Source organism: Phocoena phocoena, chromosome 18, assembly GCF_963924675.1.
Source record: "Phocoena phocoena chromosome 18, mPhoPho1.1, whole genome shotgun sequence".
In the NCBI taxonomy this organism is placed as follows: Eukaryota; Metazoa; Chordata; class Mammalia; order Artiodactyla; family Phocoenidae; genus Phocoena; species Phocoena phocoena.
This window is the reverse complement of record NC_089236.1, coordinates 70,974,509-70,994,744: the sequence shown is the minus strand read 5'-3', so window position 1 is coordinate 70,994,744 and position 20,236 is coordinate 70,974,509. Positions and strand designations below refer to the sequence as shown.

Sequence of the window (20,236 nt, the reverse complement as noted above, 5' to 3'; positions counted from 1 at the left end):
CAAGATAGTGTGGTATTGGCTGTAAAATAGAAACTAGGTCAATGGAACAGAATACCCAGCCCCCAAATATACCCACAAAAATACAGTCAATTGGTCTTCAACAAAGAAGCAAAAGCAATTCTATGGAAAAATGATAGCCTTGTCAACAAATGGTGCTGTAAGTACTGGAAATTCACACAAAGAAAAGGTGAATCTAGATACATCCAGTATAGCTTTCACAAAAATTAGCTCAAAATGGGTCATAGACCTAAGTATAAAATGTAAAATGATAAAACTGTAGAAGATCACGTAGGAGAAATATCTAGGTGACCTTGGGTTTGGCAGTGATTTGGGGTTTGGCAACACCAGAAGCATGATACATAAGAGAAAAAATAACTAAGTTGGACTTCTTCAAATCAATAACTTCTGTTATGCAAAAAACACTCTTAAGAGAATAAAAAGACAAGCCACAGACTAGAGAAAAAACTTGAAGAACACATATCTGATGAAAGACATGTATTCAAAATATACAAAGAACTCTTAAAGCTCAACAATAAGAAAACAAATCAATTTAAAAATGGGCAAAAAACAGACATCTCACCAAAGAAGATAAGCACATGGCAAATAAGCATATAAAAAATGCTCAACATCATATGTGATTAAAGAATTCCAAATTAAAACAACGAGATTCTACTACACATCTCTCAGAGTGACACAAATCCAAAACACTGACAATACCAAATACTGATGGGAACGTGGGAACGTGGAACAGTAGGAACTTTCATTCATTGCTGGTGACAATGCAAAATGGTACAGCCACTTTAGAAGACACTTGGTCAGGTTTTTGTTTTTTTTTTTTTTAAGCTAAATATAGTCTCACTGTATGATTGAGCAATTATGCTCCTAGGTATTTACCCAAATGAATTGAAAACATATCCACACAAAAACCTGCATGTGATTGTTTATAACAGCTTTATTCCTAATTGACAAAAACTGGAAGCAACCAAGATGCCCCCTCATTGGGTATAACTTGAGATAAACTGTGGTACATCCATACAAGGAATATTGTTCAGCAGTAGAAAGAAGTGAGTTGTCATGCCACCAAGAGGCACAGAGGAAAGATAACTGCATATTGTTAAGTGAAAGAAACTAGTCTGAAAAGCTGTTACTCTATGATTCCAACTATATGACAGTTTGGAAAATGCAAAACTGTAGAGATAGTGAAAAAGTCAGTGGTTGCCATGGTTTCAGAGAAGGGTAGGAGTTAAATAGGTGTAGCACAGTGGACTTTTAGGATGGGGAAACTATCCTGTATGATACTGTAATAGTGGATACATAATATTATGTATTTGTCAAGACCCATCTAACTGTACAACACAAAGAGTGAACTATAATGTAAACTATGGACTTGAGTTAATAATAATGGCTCAATATGGGTTCACGAATTGTAGCAAACGTACCGCACTAATGCAAGAGCTTAATAGGGTGCAGAGAGAGGGGATAAATGGGAATTCTTGGTGCTGTCTACTCAGTTTTCCTACAAGCCAGAACTACTCTTAAAAAATGAAGTCTAGGGCTTCCCTGGTGGCGCAGTGGTTGAGAGTCCGCCTGCCGATGCAGGGGACACGGGTTCGTGCCCCGGTCCGGGAGGATCCCACATGCCGCGGAGCGGCTGGGCCTGTGAGCCATGCCACTGAGCCTGTGCGTCCGGAGCCTGTGCTCCGCAACGGGAGAGGCCACAACAGTGAGAGGCCCGTGTACTGCAAAAAAAAAAAAAGAAAGAAAAGAGAAAAAAAGTCTATTAATTCTCTGGAAAGTTTTCACTATTTGCTCACATTCTTACCTCACCTATGTAGAATTCTGGTTTACATTGGAAATGCTGGCCTGGTAGGAAAACATAGTATCTTGCTTCCTTGTTAACACAGCTTTTAATACATGCAAACTGTTTTTCAATCTTAGTATATAACCTTAAGAAATCTAAAATTATATCTGTGACACATCCAAAAAATAAATCTAAACCAGTTGAAAAGCTGAATTTTAAAACCTGTTTTAGCCTTAGGAGTCTATGGAAGAAAATAGACAACAAATACAGGAAAAATTCTGTGAATATTTTTGTACACATAATATCAATGTGAAGATATATGACCAAATATTTACCTATGTATAGTTTTAAATTTTTAACAATAAGTAATTATTTCCTATTCAGTTGTAACTGTTCGATTATAGTATTAATATGAATTATATTAGAACTTGTTCTTATTTTCGGTTTTACATTATATCAGTGGTTAAATCAAAATAATTAAATCTTTCGTTGTAAATTATGGAAATTGTATGTTTATCATAAAACAAACAAGAACTCTATTTTTAGTTAAAGCCATGTGTTATTTGTATTTCTTATCTAATTTATTGTTAATTACATTTGGTCAATATCACGCAGGTATCTTTCTTCTATCCCACTTAGACCTGAATCAGATTTTAAAATGCCTCTGAACAAAAAAGTAAAATTATTTAATTCCAATCTTGGTTGATCTTTCTATCCTGTGCTTATTTACTAGTTCAGTTTTATTTAAAAATAAAACCAATTCTCACTATTGTGGCTATTCTGAGGTAGACTGACCAACTTTACCTTAAAGTTAATTTGTATTTTCCTTGCTTGTGCCTGGTAATGCAGAGATATGAACCATGTGTGTCCCCAGATATGAAGACAAGAAAGTCTTAGTACTTTTTCCAAATGCTTGGTTCTAATTTTGGACTATTATGAAATTCTAATGTCATAACTGGTAACTCCCTAAGAATTACATGACGTTCTGGCCTTTTTGCCTTGATTTCTTTTGAGTGTACTTTCCAATAGATCTTTCACAAGTGAGTGACAAAGCTAAAACACTCTAAAAGAAACCACATTTCCTACATGGTATGATTTGCTTGCTTTTTGAGAAAATTTTAAAAGCTACTAAAGAACATTTATTTAATGTGTTAGTGGTGACCAGCAAGTACCATTATGGCCAGAGTCTGAGGCCCAGGAAGGTCATATAGGTTAGAAGCAGTGGACAGTTTGAATGCTAGGGAAGGTCGCTGAAAGCTAACTGCGGCTAAGCATAGTTTTGTTTTGTTTTTTAATCAACTAACGGAAAATAAATTTCCAAGAAGCTCTTTTGATCTAAAACCACTGCTCTTCAAAGGCAGGGGTGTGACAGTTACCTGTCATGACCTCTGCTTTGCTGCTCTTATTTCCAGCCTCCGTGGACATTGCCCAACTCCAGAGGCAGGGACTGTTTTAGTTGGCATATGGGCTCGGCATCCTTGGAATTGCTCTACTTTATGCCTAAACTTTCCTGCCAGTGTCAGCATCAGCCTTGTCAACACTTCTTTTCCATTTGTGAATACTGTAGTTAAAGCTTTCACCTCTCCTTTTCTAGAAGTATTTCATATTTAGCACTTGGGTGTTTAGAAATTCTCTCTCTGAAGAAATACATTTCAACTAAGAATCTTTATGACTTATAAAAGAAGTTTCACTTAGAAAATATATAAAAACATATGTGTGTGTGTTTTTTTTTTCCACATGGCCTTTGATCTTGTCGTAAAGCTTTAGTGCTGTGAACAGTGAGGTTTAAGGTAACTGACAAAGTGGTCTCACCAGTGAGGCAAAGTTGTGTCAAAAGAGGGCTTAATTGTTTAAAAAAAAGAAAATTCTAAGCAAAAATTCACCTCAAAACCCATAAGGTTTCTAAATACATTTTGAAGCATTTAGAAGAAAAGAAGTCCTTTTGTGTTTGCTCCATGTTCTGGAAGAGCAAATAAAAAATGTTACTTTGTTTTGTTAACTCAGTGGCCACTCAGCAATCCTCAGGCTGAATGCCTGTGGATCGATCATCAGCTAAGCATGTGGATGAGTTGTGTATAGATTATTATAATCATAAAGTTATACCACAGTCTGTCGGGAAATACTTGTGATAATTAGTTTGGAAATATAGTTTAGTAAAATTAAACATAATTTCAAGGAAGAGAAAACATTTTCATGAAGGTTTTCTTCATTAGAAAGGTGACATCATCCCAAGTAATTTAATTATTGTTGATTTATTTAACAAACCTCTGTAAGTCAGGGTGGGCCTTCCTTGCTGTGTTGGTCTCCTGACCTTCTTCACATTTCATATATCTGGATGCATCCAGCCTTAGTGACAAAAGTTGATTATGCTGAATCCAGATGTCCACCTTAAGAATACACATCTCTCTCATTGTTGTTTTTTTTTTTTTAACATAGTCTGTGTTTTTAACTGTCTCATGACAAATAGATTTACTTTTTAATCACCACTGTTGGGTAAAATTTATTATCACCTGAGTTCCATCCATCAGATTTGAGGGTACAACTCATGTGAAGAGGTAAATGGGGAGATGGTGAGGGGAAGTTTGGTGGAATAGGAACCCCAAGTTTGTAGCTTGTTTAGTTAACCACAATTTCATGACCCTGTCATTTGAAAGTCAGATGACTCAATGGTGTCACGTAATGTATGACTAGAAAACACAATAAGGAATATTCCCAGGACACAGTCAATTTCTCCCTTTTTTTCATGGAAAAAGAGTTCACGGAAGACAACCAAGCAGTAAATATCCTAAAGATAGTCAAAACAGATTGGAATATAATTTTGTTCAGAGCTATTCAAAAAATCCTCTACTATATCTCAATATAGGTAGCCTGTAGAAAGTTCCCAGGTGAGGATTTATCTTCTAAATGTAGACTTGTGGGTCTTTTTAGCTAGTGAATTCAAACCACCAAAGGAAGAGGTCAAGAAGAATGAATGAAGTTAAGAGAATTGACGAGCTGAGTATCACTGTTGGGATTTTGTTTCTTATACGGCTTGCATTTGTGCTTTGAGATTTTGGGGTCTAAGAAAGCCATGCTGTTCCAGGAGCTTCCCAGAAGTATTTTTGGAGCAGGCCACACGGGCTCCGGAAAGAGAATGCATTCTATTTCCAGGTGCTATTGTAGAATCATTATTCATTTAACAAAAGTGTGGTCTTTTCAGCTAGAAATTTTAGTTCCATAATTCAAATGGACTAAAAATATTCTGGAGTATAGCTAGAAAAAGTGTTTCGTATGTATCAATATGTTGTTTTCTAGCAGTATCCCATTCTGTATTAAACATAGAGGAAAACTTTCCTGTTTCTCTGTAGCGTGAGCTTTTAAATTGATATATGTGTATGTGTTTTAAGTGAATTGTGAAAATCAGCCCAATATAAAGTCAGTTATAAAATAGTTCCCTTTGTTTCCAAATTATCTGTGTAATATTTACACCAAGGATGAATCGATTAAAAAAACCAAGTATATGAGGAAGGCCTTCCTGTGTCTCTATAATATATGATCATTGTTTTATTTATCACCAGTTCTGGAGTGTTTCTCAATGCCAAGTCCAGAAGTGAAAGATACAGTTTTAACTTAGAGTGCTGACACCTAGCTAGGGAGACAAACAAGGTAACAGAAGTCAGTGTGACAAGTGACAGGATACAGGTGAGCTCAGGCCTCTCTGGGAGGAACAGCGTCGCGAGTGGCCTGAGGGCAGAGGAGGTGAGCTGGGCTGGAGGACCACAGGGGAGTTGGCAGCACCGGGGCAGCCAGAGGGGGCAGGATGTGCAAAATAAGTGTGAGCGGCAACAGTTCATGCTCAGGGTTGTCGGCGTCTCACAGAAAGTAAGAAGATCATACATTTTATTTTGTCAGTTTAAACATTGGACAGCCTCTTCAAAAGTGATCTTCTTTTCGTACATTTGTCGAAGTCAGGAGCAGGAAAGGGGTGAGGAAGGGCTGTCTTATTCCACTGCATTTGCTCTTGCAACTCAGTGACATCCCCGAAGCCTTTGACCCCGCATCGTTCCTGTACACGGGAAACACTTTTTTCAATAATAAGCATTTTCTCAGGGAGTTTTTTGGTTCCACTTTCACAAGTGTCTCATCTCTTTGTAGCAACAAACCTTGCTCTCTGAGCTGTACTGGAGGTTCCTACTTTTCTTTCTTCGGTGTCGAATTAGGGAAAATGGAGTAAAAGCTGCAAGATTACTCATTGAACATACTATTTTTTACTTAATTTCAAATAGTGTCTTCCTTGTAGGTGTAATAAAGATCTGCGCAAGTTAGAGGAAGGATAATTTTCAGTGTTCCTTTCACATTTAATCTTACATTGATGATCCTCGTATTTTACCTGTAAATGCTCAATTGGTAAAGCAGTTAAACTTTAATGGTAATTCATAATGGATTTCTGCAGCCACTTTTCTTTTTTAGTTCACATAACTAGAAAAAAAATAAGGGACTTAAATTACGTCATGTTAAAATTGTCCTTTGTATTCAGACCATAAAAGCAAAAACGTATATTTTTAGTACGTAGGGATCATTAATGGTAACAGTCACTTCTGTTTTCTGTTGCCATTTTATATTTGGTGTATGCTGTTCCTCTGTGAATCTTTCTCTTAAAAGTTATATTCTTGTATGAGTTCCTCAATAGACTATAAACTATAAACATAGTCCCTCAGAAAATAATTATCGATTACTTCATTTGAATTGAGGATAAGAGAAAATAAGGTCTTTCTAAAGCCCCGGTGCCAAGTAAGAATATATATAAGTAAATGGTAAAGAAAAAAAGAGTTTAAGACCTGGAGCCTGATGATGTGGGTTTAGATTCTGGTTTTGTTTCTTTTTAACTCGGACAACTTCATTATCTAGTGACCTTCACTTTGCTTTTCTGTAAAATGTGATGGATATATCTGTGCTTATACCCACCTACCCATCTACCTGCCTAATTAGACAGGGATTTCCTTAGCATTTAAGTATGTGAAAGAGCCTTGAAACTAAACGTGTTCTACAAATACTAGTTGCTATGGCAACGACTTACCAATGTACCAAATATGATTCTTAAAATGAGAGGCAGTACATGTATGAAGTTATATTCTACATAAACTACGTAGCACAGATTAGTGCCTAATAGGCATTCACCAAACAGGGATCCGCTTTCCCTCTTTCTCTCAGCTTTTCTTTCAAGCCTTGTTATTTCTCATTTGTCCCCATTTGCTGCTACACTTTTCTGCTGTTCTGGGTGCTTTCGAATTCACTGATGCTCTGGTTCTTCTTCCTGCATGCACAGTACCCAGAGAGGCAGTCAGACGTCAGGCAAATTTAGTAACCTCCTTCTTAGTTTGGACATTTGATTGTATGCACATTCTAATTTTAAATTAGCACATATATGGGTGGATATTGGCTTTATATTCTATAATAATTTAACTCATTTATGGCAGTGGAATTTGTTGAGGTACAAATGTTTACCAGTTTTATGAATAAAAACCCATATTTGTTTTGTAAACAACTTCAACTGAGTACTATATTTTTTATTTTTATGGTTTTTCACAAAATAATGAGCAGTTATTTTCAATGTTTATAATAATGCCTGAAACTTATTAAGTGCTCATCAAATGTCAGTGCTTGACAGAAACGAAATCATTTAATCCTCACAATACTTTGTGGTATGTCTTAATTATTATTTCCCCATTTTACAGATGGGGAAACTAAGCCACAGAAAAGATGTCCGGAGACAGGATATTATCACAGTTAAATATGCAGGTCCTCGTTCCTGAGTGCCTGGGTTAATTCTAGTTCCCCTAATTATTATGTGTGCATCCTTAGACAAACTCCCTACACTTTATGTGCATTAGTTTTCCCATCTGTAAAATAGGGAAATAATGACACATACTCACAATGCCGTGAAGAATAAACACTGGCTTTCCTCTGAATGACATTTTAGATTCTCTTAACCATACATTCAAAAATCTGCCCACATATTGTTCCCTTTTCCTTCTTTTCATTATCAGTAGTATTTTCAATGAGGCAATTCTCGTAGACGATACAAAGTACTCTTTAATGATTTACTAACTTACGTTTTGGTGTTCAGTGTAAACACCATGGACTCCAAAGACAGGCTCCATCACATGAATTTTTGCAGCCTAAGATACTTTAGTTCTCCCCATGAGAACGTGATTTCAAATGAAACCCAGTTCTCGGATTTATTTCAAGTGCTTTTCAGCATGCTGAAAGTGTTAAGCCCCAAGTGGCAAGCGTACATGGTACCCATCCTTTAATATTATATCTTTACTTGGCTTGATTGTTAGTGTTCTTTTCCTCATTGTTAAATGCATTTAACAGCGAAATCTGTAACCTAAAATTGTTTCATTGCTAGAGATATTAAAACTGCCCTGGCTTGAAGTCAGAAGCAACTTAATCAAAATCCTAAGACTAAGAGCAATAAAATGTTGCATGTGATTTGAGTCCCTTTAGAAGAGCTTTTGTCATTGAGAAAATGAGCATGGATAAATATTGATTGTGTTTCTGAAAAATGTTTTCTCATTTCAAAAGTCCACCCCAGCTTAGCCGGCTCCCCTCTCTCTTAACAGGCACCAGCATCTTCACCGTGTACGAGGCTGCATCCCAGGAAGGATGGGTATTCCTCATGTACAGAGCCATCGACAGCTTTCCCCGCTGGCGTTCCTATTTCTACTTCATTACCCTTATTTTCTTCCTCGCCTGGCTTGTTAAGGTACTCTAAAAATTAGTACTCATCCAGTCTATGCTTTCTGACAGTTTCTGCAGATCTTTTGTTTGTTTTCAGTTGCCCTCACTCCCTCACGCCCAGTCTTGGTAAATGTGGTTTGTCATTTTCTTTCAGAATGTGTTTATTGCTGTCATCATTGAAACATTTGCAGAAATCAGGGTACAGTTTCAACAGATGTGGGGATCTAGAAGCAGCACTACTTCGACAGCCACGACGCAGGTACAGTATCCGGAGATGATGATGTAACCCACTCGAACTGGGCGTGTCCCTCTGCACCACCCTGGAAATTGATGGGACTTGGTGGGACTTGAGAAACCCTGTTATCACCAACTTCTGCAATCAGATTCACTGAGGGAGCTGCTTAAAAATACAGGTGCAAAGCCCCAAACCCAGAGCGACCAAATCAGATTTTCTGGGTGATGGGGCAAGGGCACGTATATTTTTAACAGCCCCATGGGTGGGTTTGACAGAAAACCAGGCTTATCATATTTATTATGTACCTTCGATTTGATTCTACCGTCACATGTCCTCCAAGGACTTGCTGATAAATATAGCAACTGTGGAATTCCCCATTTTAAAATATTCACGTAATTGAAACCAATATAATGGCCCTTATGTATAGGATTAGAATTTTTCAGAAGGAAAATTTATTTCATTCAGAATGAATCAATCACAATATAACAAATTATGAAGAAGACCCCTCCATCCCAAATGCATGCCTGTGAATTTTGAGGAATTACTGCCTATTCAGAAGGTTTCCACTGTGCTTCCGAGAAATTGGAAGTATCCTAGAATTTGACTAGAAGTGGCATGGCATTTATTACATAAGAGGGCAATTCAGATCCAATGTCTTTTGTTTTTATTTTTGGTTTTGTTTTGTGTGTTTGTTTTTTGGTGGTTAGAAAGAGGAAGAATAGGTTTATATATCTTCTTCTGGTATAAATCTTAATAAAAGAGAGAGAAAATAAAAATTCCAGAATTGAGAATGAAATTATGTTATGCCTTGCAACTATTGCTTTAATGTTAAATTTTAAGAGAAATTTAACATAAGTTTGTAAATACATGGATCTGTTAGGACAAAGGTATCTGTGAAAGATCCGAGGTACAAATTTTACTTTGAAAATCTCCAAATTCAACTTTTAATAATTATATTTATATAATTATTACTTTTAAAATAATATATTATTTAAAAAAATAATTGTATTTATGCCTATGTATTAAAATTATAAAGAAAAGGATTCAGGATAGTGGCTCACTGGGAGTGGGGATGAGGAAGCAGAGGAATAAAATTAAGAAGAAGTGCAAAGGTAAAAAAAAATAAAATATTTATATTTAGTAGCTAATAGTGAAAATGCTATTAAACATGCTAATATTTGGAAGAGCCTTGTGCAGTATTTTTATGATGTTGTGAAAGTTCGAATGGTCTAGTTCATTATAGATGAAATAGTATTTATATTATTCAGTTTTGTCAAACAGCTATTCAAACTTCCACGAAAGATTTTTTTAAGTGTTATCTAGGTTATGTCACAGATGGCATGTAGGAAAACCTTCACTGAGCCTGCCACATCTAGTACTCATTTCTTCTCTCATCTTTTTAGTGAACTATGAGAAATCGTAAAGTTCCAAGTCCATTCTGACATGTCTTTTAAATAGAGTGACGGCCTCGTGGAGGTGTGTTTTCCAGTATAGACATTGAGAACGAAGTGGGACATAGAACTATGAACTCCACACAGAATTCACATTTGATATTCCTGAGAGATGACCTAAAATGTCTTTAAAACCATATAGTGCTTATTAAGTAACTCTTATTTGTAAAACCACAGCTGGAAAAGTGGTGTTTGGAAGTGCCACCGAATCAGCCAGCAGTTACAATAGAAAGTCAAATGTGGAGAGACTGTGAACACAGTTGTACAAAATTGCTTTGTTGCAAAATTGTCCTTAATCAGGAGGAATAAGGTGGTAATTCAGACGTAATGCATCTAGGTATTCAGCAGAGGTAATCACACAGAGAATTGTGAAAAACCTTCATTAAGAAAAATGCTATGGCTGAGGACCTGGTTGCTAAGCAACCAAAGCTCCAGCAGCAGCCTCTCTGGTAAAACACCACTTGGGCTGCCTGGCAACAGGCCGCAGGCCCCGCCCATCCCCTCGCCAGCCACTGAGCAAGTGTTCCAGATGCTTTTGTGTGTGTGGAAGGGAGAGGCATCATTTGCCATGATTCTGTTATGTTTGTAAAATCAGAGACAGCTCTGCACAAAGGCCCTCTCGTTCGATGGTTTAAAACACTAAATCACAAGTTTCTAATTCTAACAAAACGATGGGCTTTAGGGAAATAAAATGAAGATGGTTGTGTATTGTGAAGCACACAGCTTTTCAGAAATGAAGTCAGTTCTTGTCTTCCTCTAGTATGTGGGACGTCTGCAGTTGTTCTCTGTAAGTTATCCTCATAGGAGGGCAAAGAGGGTCCTGGGGATGGTGGACTTGTTGATATTTCTAAGTCCCTGGACTTTCCAGGAGGGCTGCGTGAGTAGAAAGAAAAATTATACACATTAACAGGATAAAGTAGGGGCTTTCCGACATCTTCAGAGGTTCAACAGGAATTGGCTCTGATATGTTAAGAGGCAAAAGAGAATCAGTGATGAGAACTCTTTCTTTAAAATAACAAAGCAACCTGCCTCAGAGTCACAGCAGAGAAACAAATTACAGAAAAATTAATGCCAAAGGTCTCATGGAGACCATAATACAGCAGGTAGCAGGAAAACAACGTGGAAATTTTCAGATTAGTAGTCAGTAGTTTGCCTGAACTCTGATGGGGAAGGTGACTCTCGTACCTGCATAATCATTTGACACAGGTCACTGTTGCTACGTGCTCAGTTATACGTTGGATTAAAGTGCAAGAGATTTGTACATCCAGGATATAATAGCCCCCTGTGTCAACCCACAATAGGACTTCCCATGCTACACGCTTGTAGGGGTGTTGCCCCAGAGAAAGGTGTTGAGATGGGCCGATGTGCTAGCGGAACACGTCCTGGGCATCGTGCATGTCCGGTCCAGACTTGCACTCCCATTCTCTAATAGACACTTCACCTCAGATACCTGTTGCCAGTCGTGTGGTCTTCTGATCTAGGCTGATTCACAGTAGGAATGAGCTTATCTCACTTTCCCTGGAAGAGAACCGAAAGAACTAAACTTTAGGGCCCTGCAAGGCTAAGTTTTGTATATATAGTGACAAGAGACACAAGGCAGCATCTGGCAATCAATCTGTACCTAACTTTTATATACAAATCATGGCCCAGTAGGGTCATATGGAGGGATGGGTAAGTAAATATTCTGATTGTCTAAAGAGAGCAATAATTTCTGGGTCTGTCATTGTCTCTGACTGAGCACACTTGCTGGCCCATGTTTTCTGAATTAATAAGATACAAGACAGATAAGGATGGAGTTGATAAAAGGACACAGGAATTCTTTCTCCTCTGTAGTTCCATGAACCTTCTCAGAATGTGGGTTCCTACAATACTGGAACAATTTCTGTGCCAATGTGCAATACCGGCTTAAACGCAGAAAGGCATAGATGAAAAGGCACATGATGGAAAATAAAAAGAACTTCTCCTCCATGAAAAGATGTGTACAATGTAATGCTCCAAAACAAAACTTTAGTAAAAATTTGTTTACTGCGTTCCAAGACTATTGGTTTCCACATGAATATACATCATTATAATATGTGAGAAAGCAATTTAGTGAAAGCAATTTCTGGGAAGGCTTTGGTAGAAGGTACAATAGTGAGCTCCTTCTAATAAGAAACTATAGTAATGGAATAATACATTCATCATAGGAAGCCATACATGAGAATTATATCTTGTGAGTCTAAGTCATTGAGTATATTATTTAATTAAGAAATCAAGTCAAGTGCCCACCCTCATTATTTTGTGTGATAATGACTATTACCTGTTGTTTTGTTTTGTTTTGTTTGCGTTACGCAGGCCTCTCACTGTTGTGGCCTCTCCCGTCACGGAGCACAGGCTCCGGACGCGCAGGCTCAGCGGCCATGGCTCAAGGGCCCAGTCGCTCCGCGGCATGTGGGATCTTCCCGGACCGGGGCACGAACCCGCGTCCCCTGCATCGGCAGGCGGACTCTCAACCACTGCGCTACCAGGGAAGCCCTATTACCTGTTTTTTAAGATGATTGATTTTGAAAGAACCCAAAGAGCATGGGAATTTCAAAATAAATTTTGGATTTTATTTTCATTACCAAATGTGTATGTGTGTCTTGGGTTTGGAATTTTAATTCAGTTGCTAGTGGTCACCCGTATTACCAAGATCCATTCTCTACCACCCCCCATTAGATAATCTGTTGTTGTTGTCATTGATGATGATATTCTGCCTAAAGTACAATAGAACAATCCACAAAGCATTCTTAGCAAAATCAAGTGACCCTTTATAAAACGCTGGCAGTTGCAAACAGGCAAGCATGAGATGATTCTCGAGACTGAGACCCCCATGGAGTTCCAAGTGATTGTACCAAGAGGAAAGTGCTCGTGTGGTTATTGGTAATACTCCACTAATTCAAAACACTTTATTACAGTAAATCACACATCTTGAGAGCTGCACTAAGCACTACGCTATTGGCTTTACAAGCAATCTTATTTAACCTTCACAATAACATTGTGAAGTTGGTATTATTATTGTCTCTGCTTTGCAGATTAAAAAAGGACAAGGATTGGAAAGATAATTATTTTATCCAGTATTACATAGCTGGTATGTGCTAGAATGGGGGCTCAAAACCAGCTTCCTGGGCTTCCCTGGTGGCGCAGTGGTTGAGAGTCTGCCTGCCGATGCAGGAGACACGGGTTCGTGTCCCGGTCCGGGAAGATCCCACATGCCGCGGAGCAGCTGGGCCCGTGAGCCATGGCCGCTGAGCCTGCGCGTCTGGAGCCTGTGCTCCGCAATGGGAGAGGCCACAACAGTGAGAGGCCCGCGTACCGCAAAAAAAACCACCAGCCTCCGCAGCCATAAGAGTCTTCAGTTTTGCTCCCTGAGATCCTACCTCCTTTTAATTTGGTCATTACAGGCCCTGCTGTCAATGTGCTATCTTTTTTCTGGCTTCTCTTTTCTATTAAAACAAACAAAAAAAGGTTTTATTGTTGACTGAAAGGTGGAGAAAGGGGTACTTTCATACATAATTACTAAGTGTGAATTAGAGCCTCCTTTCTAGAAAATAGTTTGGCAATATGTGTCAAAAGCCTTAAAAACATATAAACTATTTGACAAAGAGATTGTACTTCTAGGAATTTATCCTAAGAAAAATTCTGGTCAATGCTCAAAGATGTACATTTGAAAATGTTTATGGAGGCGTTTCAGTAAAAAAAGAAAGACAGAGAAAGAGAGAGAAAGAAAATTAACTCTAGTCATAAATGATTGATTATAAATTATGAAATTAGAATAAATGCAAGCCATTAAATCATGATTGAACTTTATTGATATGAAAATATGCAAATAACATATTAATGCAGTAAAAGGGTCTGATGTTTATATGTATATGTGTGTGTGGGCATAATATACCTGAAAGGTTAACTCTGAAATATTAGGGGTGCTTGTCTCTGGGGAATGGGCTTAAGATTTTTTTTTTACAGCTCGTACACATTTTCTAAGTATTTAATAGTAAACCTGTATTAATAACATAATGAGAGGAGAACAGTTAGTATCTTTAAAACTGAAATAAATCATTGGACATTCAAAATGAAGCCACTTATGTTAACTTAGGTTCAGCTGCAAGGGACAAAAAGCCCCAAATAAGTGGCTTCTATAAGATAGAGTTCCTTTCTCTCTCATATAAAGTTGGAGGATGTCATTCAAGGTTGTTATGGTGGTCTGTGTTGCTATAGATCCAGAATCCTTCTACCTTTTTGCTCCACCTTGCATCACTTCCATTCCCCAAATTGCCTCCTGGACTAAAATGGCTGCTGTAGCTCTAACTCTTACATCCATATTCCAAACAGCAGGAAGGAAAAAAATAGAAAGTTTCTGCTTTCATTTCATAGACCAGTGTATATATATAATTACATGGTCAAGATGAGCTTCAAGAAAGGGAAAGAATGTCCTTTTTTTTGTTTTTGGTGGCCATAAAATTTTTCTTAGTTTGTAAGACAAGAAGAACAGATATGTGGAGACCCCTGCCCCTGCCACACTCCCCTAAGGACTTCACCCTAGGATTCATGGTTCTGGATATCCCACCATGTGCCTCACGTAGCTACTGTTACATTAACCAATCCAAATGTTGTTGTATAATTCAGGGAACTAAAGAGAAATGGACCATGTTTGCATTTCCTTCACTTTATTTCACACAAAGAACTGACCTTGAGAGAGCACTTTTACTAACAATTAAATTGATTCATTTGATTTTAGTCTATTGGAAAAAAAATCATTTAACAGAGAAAATTAGTCTGCTCCTGATGAAAGCAAATATGTGCCCCAGGGATCCTTTGCTCCATGGTAAGAGAGTAGAGGATGCTTGTACAGAGTGTTCCTACCTCGTGACTGGCGGGATTGCTTTTGTCTTTTCTCCTTAAAAAGAGACTCCCAGACATTTGACAGATACTTTAAAAGGCGCTTATGCATGTTTGCATCTCAACCAATGTATGTATTCTCAGAATGAGCCTATTTGTGATGGATGTGCTTGATTCTACCACTAAACTTACCTTTTAAAATTCATTCTAAAGGGAATCAGAATCCTGTAAATGGACAGCTGAGAAGAACCATTTGTAATTGGCATCTTGGATCAGAGAATCTTTGTGTAAATGTGCACCGCCATTTTGTCATTTTAAAAATACACGTATGGCCTGTGAATTTTGGCATTTGTCACTCTCCGCCTCCCTTATTTTATAGAGGGCAAGTTTTCTTTCTGCAAATGATCTACTACCTCTGTTACCAGGAGTTTGAAATTATAATGATAAATCCTAGGTAATGGGATCTTTGCATCATCTCATGTTTCCACCAACAGTTAGCCTTTTGAACACAGACAGGGTCAGATGAACACGAAGACATAAATATGGCAAAGAAAATGTTTATGTCTGTGAGATAGTGAGCTCAGGGTGGAATAAAACAGTGAGTGCTTGTAGTTGGTGTCTTTTCTTAGAAAAATAAAAATCCTTAATTCTACCCTATTCCACCACGCCCCTGCATGCACACGTAAGGAAAAGAAAATATATATTAGTGGGAAAATATTTATAAGTGGTACATGCTTTCTAGTGTAGTATATTATTGATAGATAACTAATTTTTAAAATAAATCTATTTATTGATTTGTTTATTTTTGGCTGCGTTGGGTCTTCATTGCTGCGCGTGGGCTTTCTCTAGTTGCGGCGAGCGGGGGCTACTCTTCGTTGTGGTGCACGGACCTCATTGCAGTGGCTTCTCTAGTTGTGGAGCATGGGCTCTAGGTGCGCGGGCTTCAGTAGTTGTGGCTTGCAGGCTCAGTAGCTGTGACTCGCAGGCTCTAGAGCGCAGGCTCAGTAGTTGCGGCACACGGGCTCAGTAGTCATGGCACACGGGCTTAGTTGCTCTGCAGCATGTGGGATCTTCCCAGACCACAGCTTGAACCCATGACCTCTGCATTGGCAGGCGGATTCTTAACCACTGAGCCACCAGGGAAGCCCCTAGATAACTAATTTTGAAGGTGGTAGAATATGAGTAAGATAACCTACACATCCAGCAACCTGGATGTCTAATTCAATGACTGTCAGATTTTAGCATCCTGTACTATCCTGAATTTCATCATTTATGTCTTTTAAGCCAAAAGAAACTACATTTTCCCTTCATAAATATGTATTCATAAAATTTCTGCTGAGCAGATTAATTGTGGCTTACACAAGCTAATTTCACAAAGTCTTTTAAGTGATTTGTAATTCTCCTACCAATAAAATAACATTCCTGGACTTCCCTGGTGGCGCAGTGGTTAAGAATCCACCTGCCAATGCAGGGGACACTGGTTCAAGCCCTGGTCCGGGAAGATCCCACATGCCACAGAGCAACTAAGCCCATGCGCCACAACTACTGAGCCTGCAAGCTACAACTACTGAAGCCCGCATACCTGGAGCCCGTGCTCCGCAACAAGAGAAGCCACGGCAATGAGAAGTTCACGCACTGCAACAAAGAGTAGCCCCTGCTTGCTGCAACTAGAGAAAGCCCGCACAGAGCAACGAAGACCCACTGCAGCCAAAAATAAATTAATTAATTAAAAAAATAAAATAAAACAACATTCCCCTCTTTCCCTATGCTAAATGCACATTATATTATTTATCCTGAGAATATTTTTCTATTGGTTCAGTGAGAACTGTCTACTAAATAAAGATTAAAGTTTACCACTTTTTGTAAAAACACACCACGCTTTGGAATTCTAATTTTCATTTTCTCTGAGATGTTATATACAATAATCAACATAATGGGGATAAAATACCTACTTTTAAAGTCTTGTGGAGGAGAATATTTGGGCAGTTATATGCAAAGCATATGTAAGGCAGAAACGGCCTGATGCATAGCAAGTGCTCAATTAATGCAAGCTATAATCTTTATTATGATTATTCACTTAAGTTTGCAGTGTTAAAATGGAATGACTCATGTTCTAAATATAAAGCCGTAAGAAGACAAATCTTTGAAAACAAAGAAAACGTAAAAAGCTGCAGACAAAGTTAGAGTTCTTGATGTTCCATCGTAAGTGTCTCTGACTCATTTCTCCTTTGTCTTGAAGATGTTTCACGAAGACTCCGCTGGCGGGTGGCAGCTGGTAGCCGTAGACGTCAACAAACCCCAGGGACGTGCCCCAGCTTGCCTTCAGGTGTGGTATGATGCCATTTCTAAAAGTCACCCCCAAAGGTCTTTGATTTGATTTCATACGAGGAAATCTACAGCTTTCCAAGCTCTAGATCCACCCAAATTTGTGGGCAATATTACACTCCATCCTGTATTCCCGGGACCTGGCATCCTTTTTAGATACACACTAGGGATTTGGTAAATTTCTGGTAAATGAACGCACACAGGTAAAAGCAGGCCAGTGGTAATGAATTGATGAAGAATTTTGTTGTCTCATTAAACCTTGTAAAGGTATTCTTCTGCAAAGGCCTGAATTGTTTGGGGCCGGGGGCAGTCAAGATCACAATTCACTTACTTGAGTACCTCACAATGTACGCAGGAAGGAAATGTCTTGAATATGTAGTCTGTTGTTCTGCGTCTGCAAGCTCTCCGAGCAGCGTGGTATAATAAAGGCACTTCCTTAACAAAGTGCACCTGCAGCAGACACAAGGCGATGGGATTGCAGGGGAGCCCAAAGTCCTGGCAAGTGACCGGAGGATGGGCCATGAGGTCTCTGGCCTGTGAACCTTCTGGACTTACCTTCTGCTCTGAGCTCCCCAGAAAGCCTAATAAAATCCTTTTCTTCAGTGGACCACAGAGGCCTCTTCTCTTTCATGTGCCCCCTCCCTGCCCACCAATAGCAGTAACTCATTCAAAACAACATCACCTTAACAAGAGCGGCATCCCTGCCGTTCCAGGGCTTTTTATATTTCCATTTCCCTCCTCTTTAAGGGTGAAAACTCAAGCTGTCCCATGTTGGGAGCAGAAAACTGATTCTTCCTCCTGGAGAATTTTCTTTTCTTCACCCTCTTTCTGTTTTCAGTTGTAAATCCTCTTCCTACAAGGGGACTGCTTCTTATAGTTTTTCATATCCCCCCCTATAATTTGGGGAAGGATTTATCACCTACTTCAGGATGAGAACACATCTTCTGTCTTTCTTTTGGATCTTTCTCCAGGTGGGGACTGGTGCATTTCAAGGATTGGTACATAAGTAGCAAAATACTGTCCTCTGAACCTCTCTTGTGGGCTACATCTATATGGCTGTTGAATCATACAGTTATTTGTTTGTATCCATTGAAAGGATAGAGCAGGGGCTTCCCTGGTGGCGCAGTGGTTGAGAGTCCGCCTGCCGATGCAGGGGACACAGGTTCGTGCCCCGGTCCGGGAGGATCCCACATGCCGTGGAGCGGCTGGGCCCGTGAGCCATGGCTGCTGAGCCTGCGTGTCTGGAGCCTGTGCTCCGCAACGGGAGAGGCCACAACAGTGAGAGCCCCGCGTACCACAAAAAAAAAAAAAAAAAGGATAGAGCAGAAAAAGAGGAAGAGTTTACAATGAATACTGATAATGTTAAGTACTATTCTCTGCTTCTCTTTCTGTCGTATATTGGATGGTGACAATGCTGCTAATAATTCAACTTCTGTAGCTACCTCTACTACTACTATTACTGTCACAGCAATAACAATGACAACCATTGTAGTAGCAGCAGCTTCTTGCCTAAAAAGTACTCTTACTTACATTATTCATTAATCCACCAACCGATATTTACTGACACAAAGATGGTCCTGAGCAGAAGAAGCCCAGCCCCTCCCCTCGTGGAGCTTACAGGGTACTTCAGGCAGTGAGGAGAAAACCCGGCTTTGAACGAGCAATCACAGGAGTGATGGGCGTTTGGAAGGAATAATGCAGGATGCTATGGGAGTATGTAATTTGGAGTCCGCTCTCCTTGTCTGAGAGTCAGGGGAGGTCCTCGTGAGGTAGTGGTACTTTAACCGAGACTGAAAGCATGAGGCAGGGAGTGAGGAAGGGTGAGACTCAGTACAGCCCTGTGCTGCGGAAAGATTGGCATCCTCTATGGGCCTTTGTAGAGGTGAAGTGGAGACCCAGAGGGCCGCCTGAGTCTCCTGACCTCAAACAAACAGAGAAACCAGGACTTTTACCTGGTCTTCTGGTTCCTGGTCCCATGCTCTATCTAGCTGAAAAAATATGCCAAGGAAACATTCATTTGTAATAGAAATCAACGATCAGGCCTGTTAGGAGTACCAAATCAGGGTCTTCCTATGCCCCAAATGCATTGCTTAAAATTTTAGTAAATGCTTGTTAATAGATGCCTCAAGGTTGCAGTCTGGAATTAGGAAGCGAGCCTCTATATCAAAAAGATTTGAGGGGCTTCCCTGATGGCGCAGTGGTTAAGAACCCACCTGCCAATGCAGGGGACATGGGTTTGAGCCCTAGTCCAGGAAGATCCCACATGCCACGGAGTAACTAAGCCCGTGTGCCACAACTACTGAGCCTGCACTCTAGAGTCCATAAGCCATAACTACTGAAGCCTGTGCGCCACAACTACAGAAGCCCGTGTGCCTAGAGCCCATGCTCCGCAGCAAGAGAAGCCACTGCAGTGAGAAGCCTGCACACTGCAAAGAGTAGCCCCCACTCGCCGCAACTAGAGAAAGCCCACGCACAGCAACAAAGACCCAACACGGCCAAAAATAATAAATAAATGAAAGAAATAAACTTATTTAAAAAAAAAAGATTTGAGATGGCAAGAGCTAGATGGCAATGAAGGTGTGATGGAGGGGCAGCACGGAGCAGGGACATAGGGAAATAAAGGTCAGCAGAGGGGGGCGGATGTTAGGCTAGCCCTGTGTGGATGTGGCGTCTGGGAGACGTGAGTATTAGGCATGTATGGTGGGTGTGGCAGCATGCTTGGTAAGTTGTATGGTTGATGGTACATGTGGTTGGAGACAATGAGAGAAGGAAGGCAGACAATTCAGGATGAGGCTCCATGCAGCTCAGCGTCCCATCTTTGGTCCTGATGCTTTCCAGAAAGAG

The 20,236-nt window shown here is 39.5% G+C and overlaps 1 protein-coding gene across 2 annotated transcripts in view; it reads left to right on the top strand.

Annotated features, from left to right (window-relative positions):
- Positions 1–20,236, top strand: part of NALCN (sodium leak channel, non-selective) — a 277,231-nt gene that overhangs the window by 64,658 nt on the left and 192,337 nt on the right. The window contains exons 7-9 of one of the 2 annotated variants that reach the window (XM_065895808.1): positions 8,407–8,549; positions 8,679–8,783; positions 17,307–17,393. In XM_065895808.1, the coding sequence (XP_065751880.1) occupies positions 8,407–8,549; positions 8,679–8,783; positions 17,307–17,393 (335 nt within the window). The remainder of the gene's footprint in view (positions 1–8,406; positions 8,550–8,678; positions 8,784–17,306; positions 17,394–20,236) is intronic. The other variant, XM_065895809.1, reaches the window with a different exon arrangement.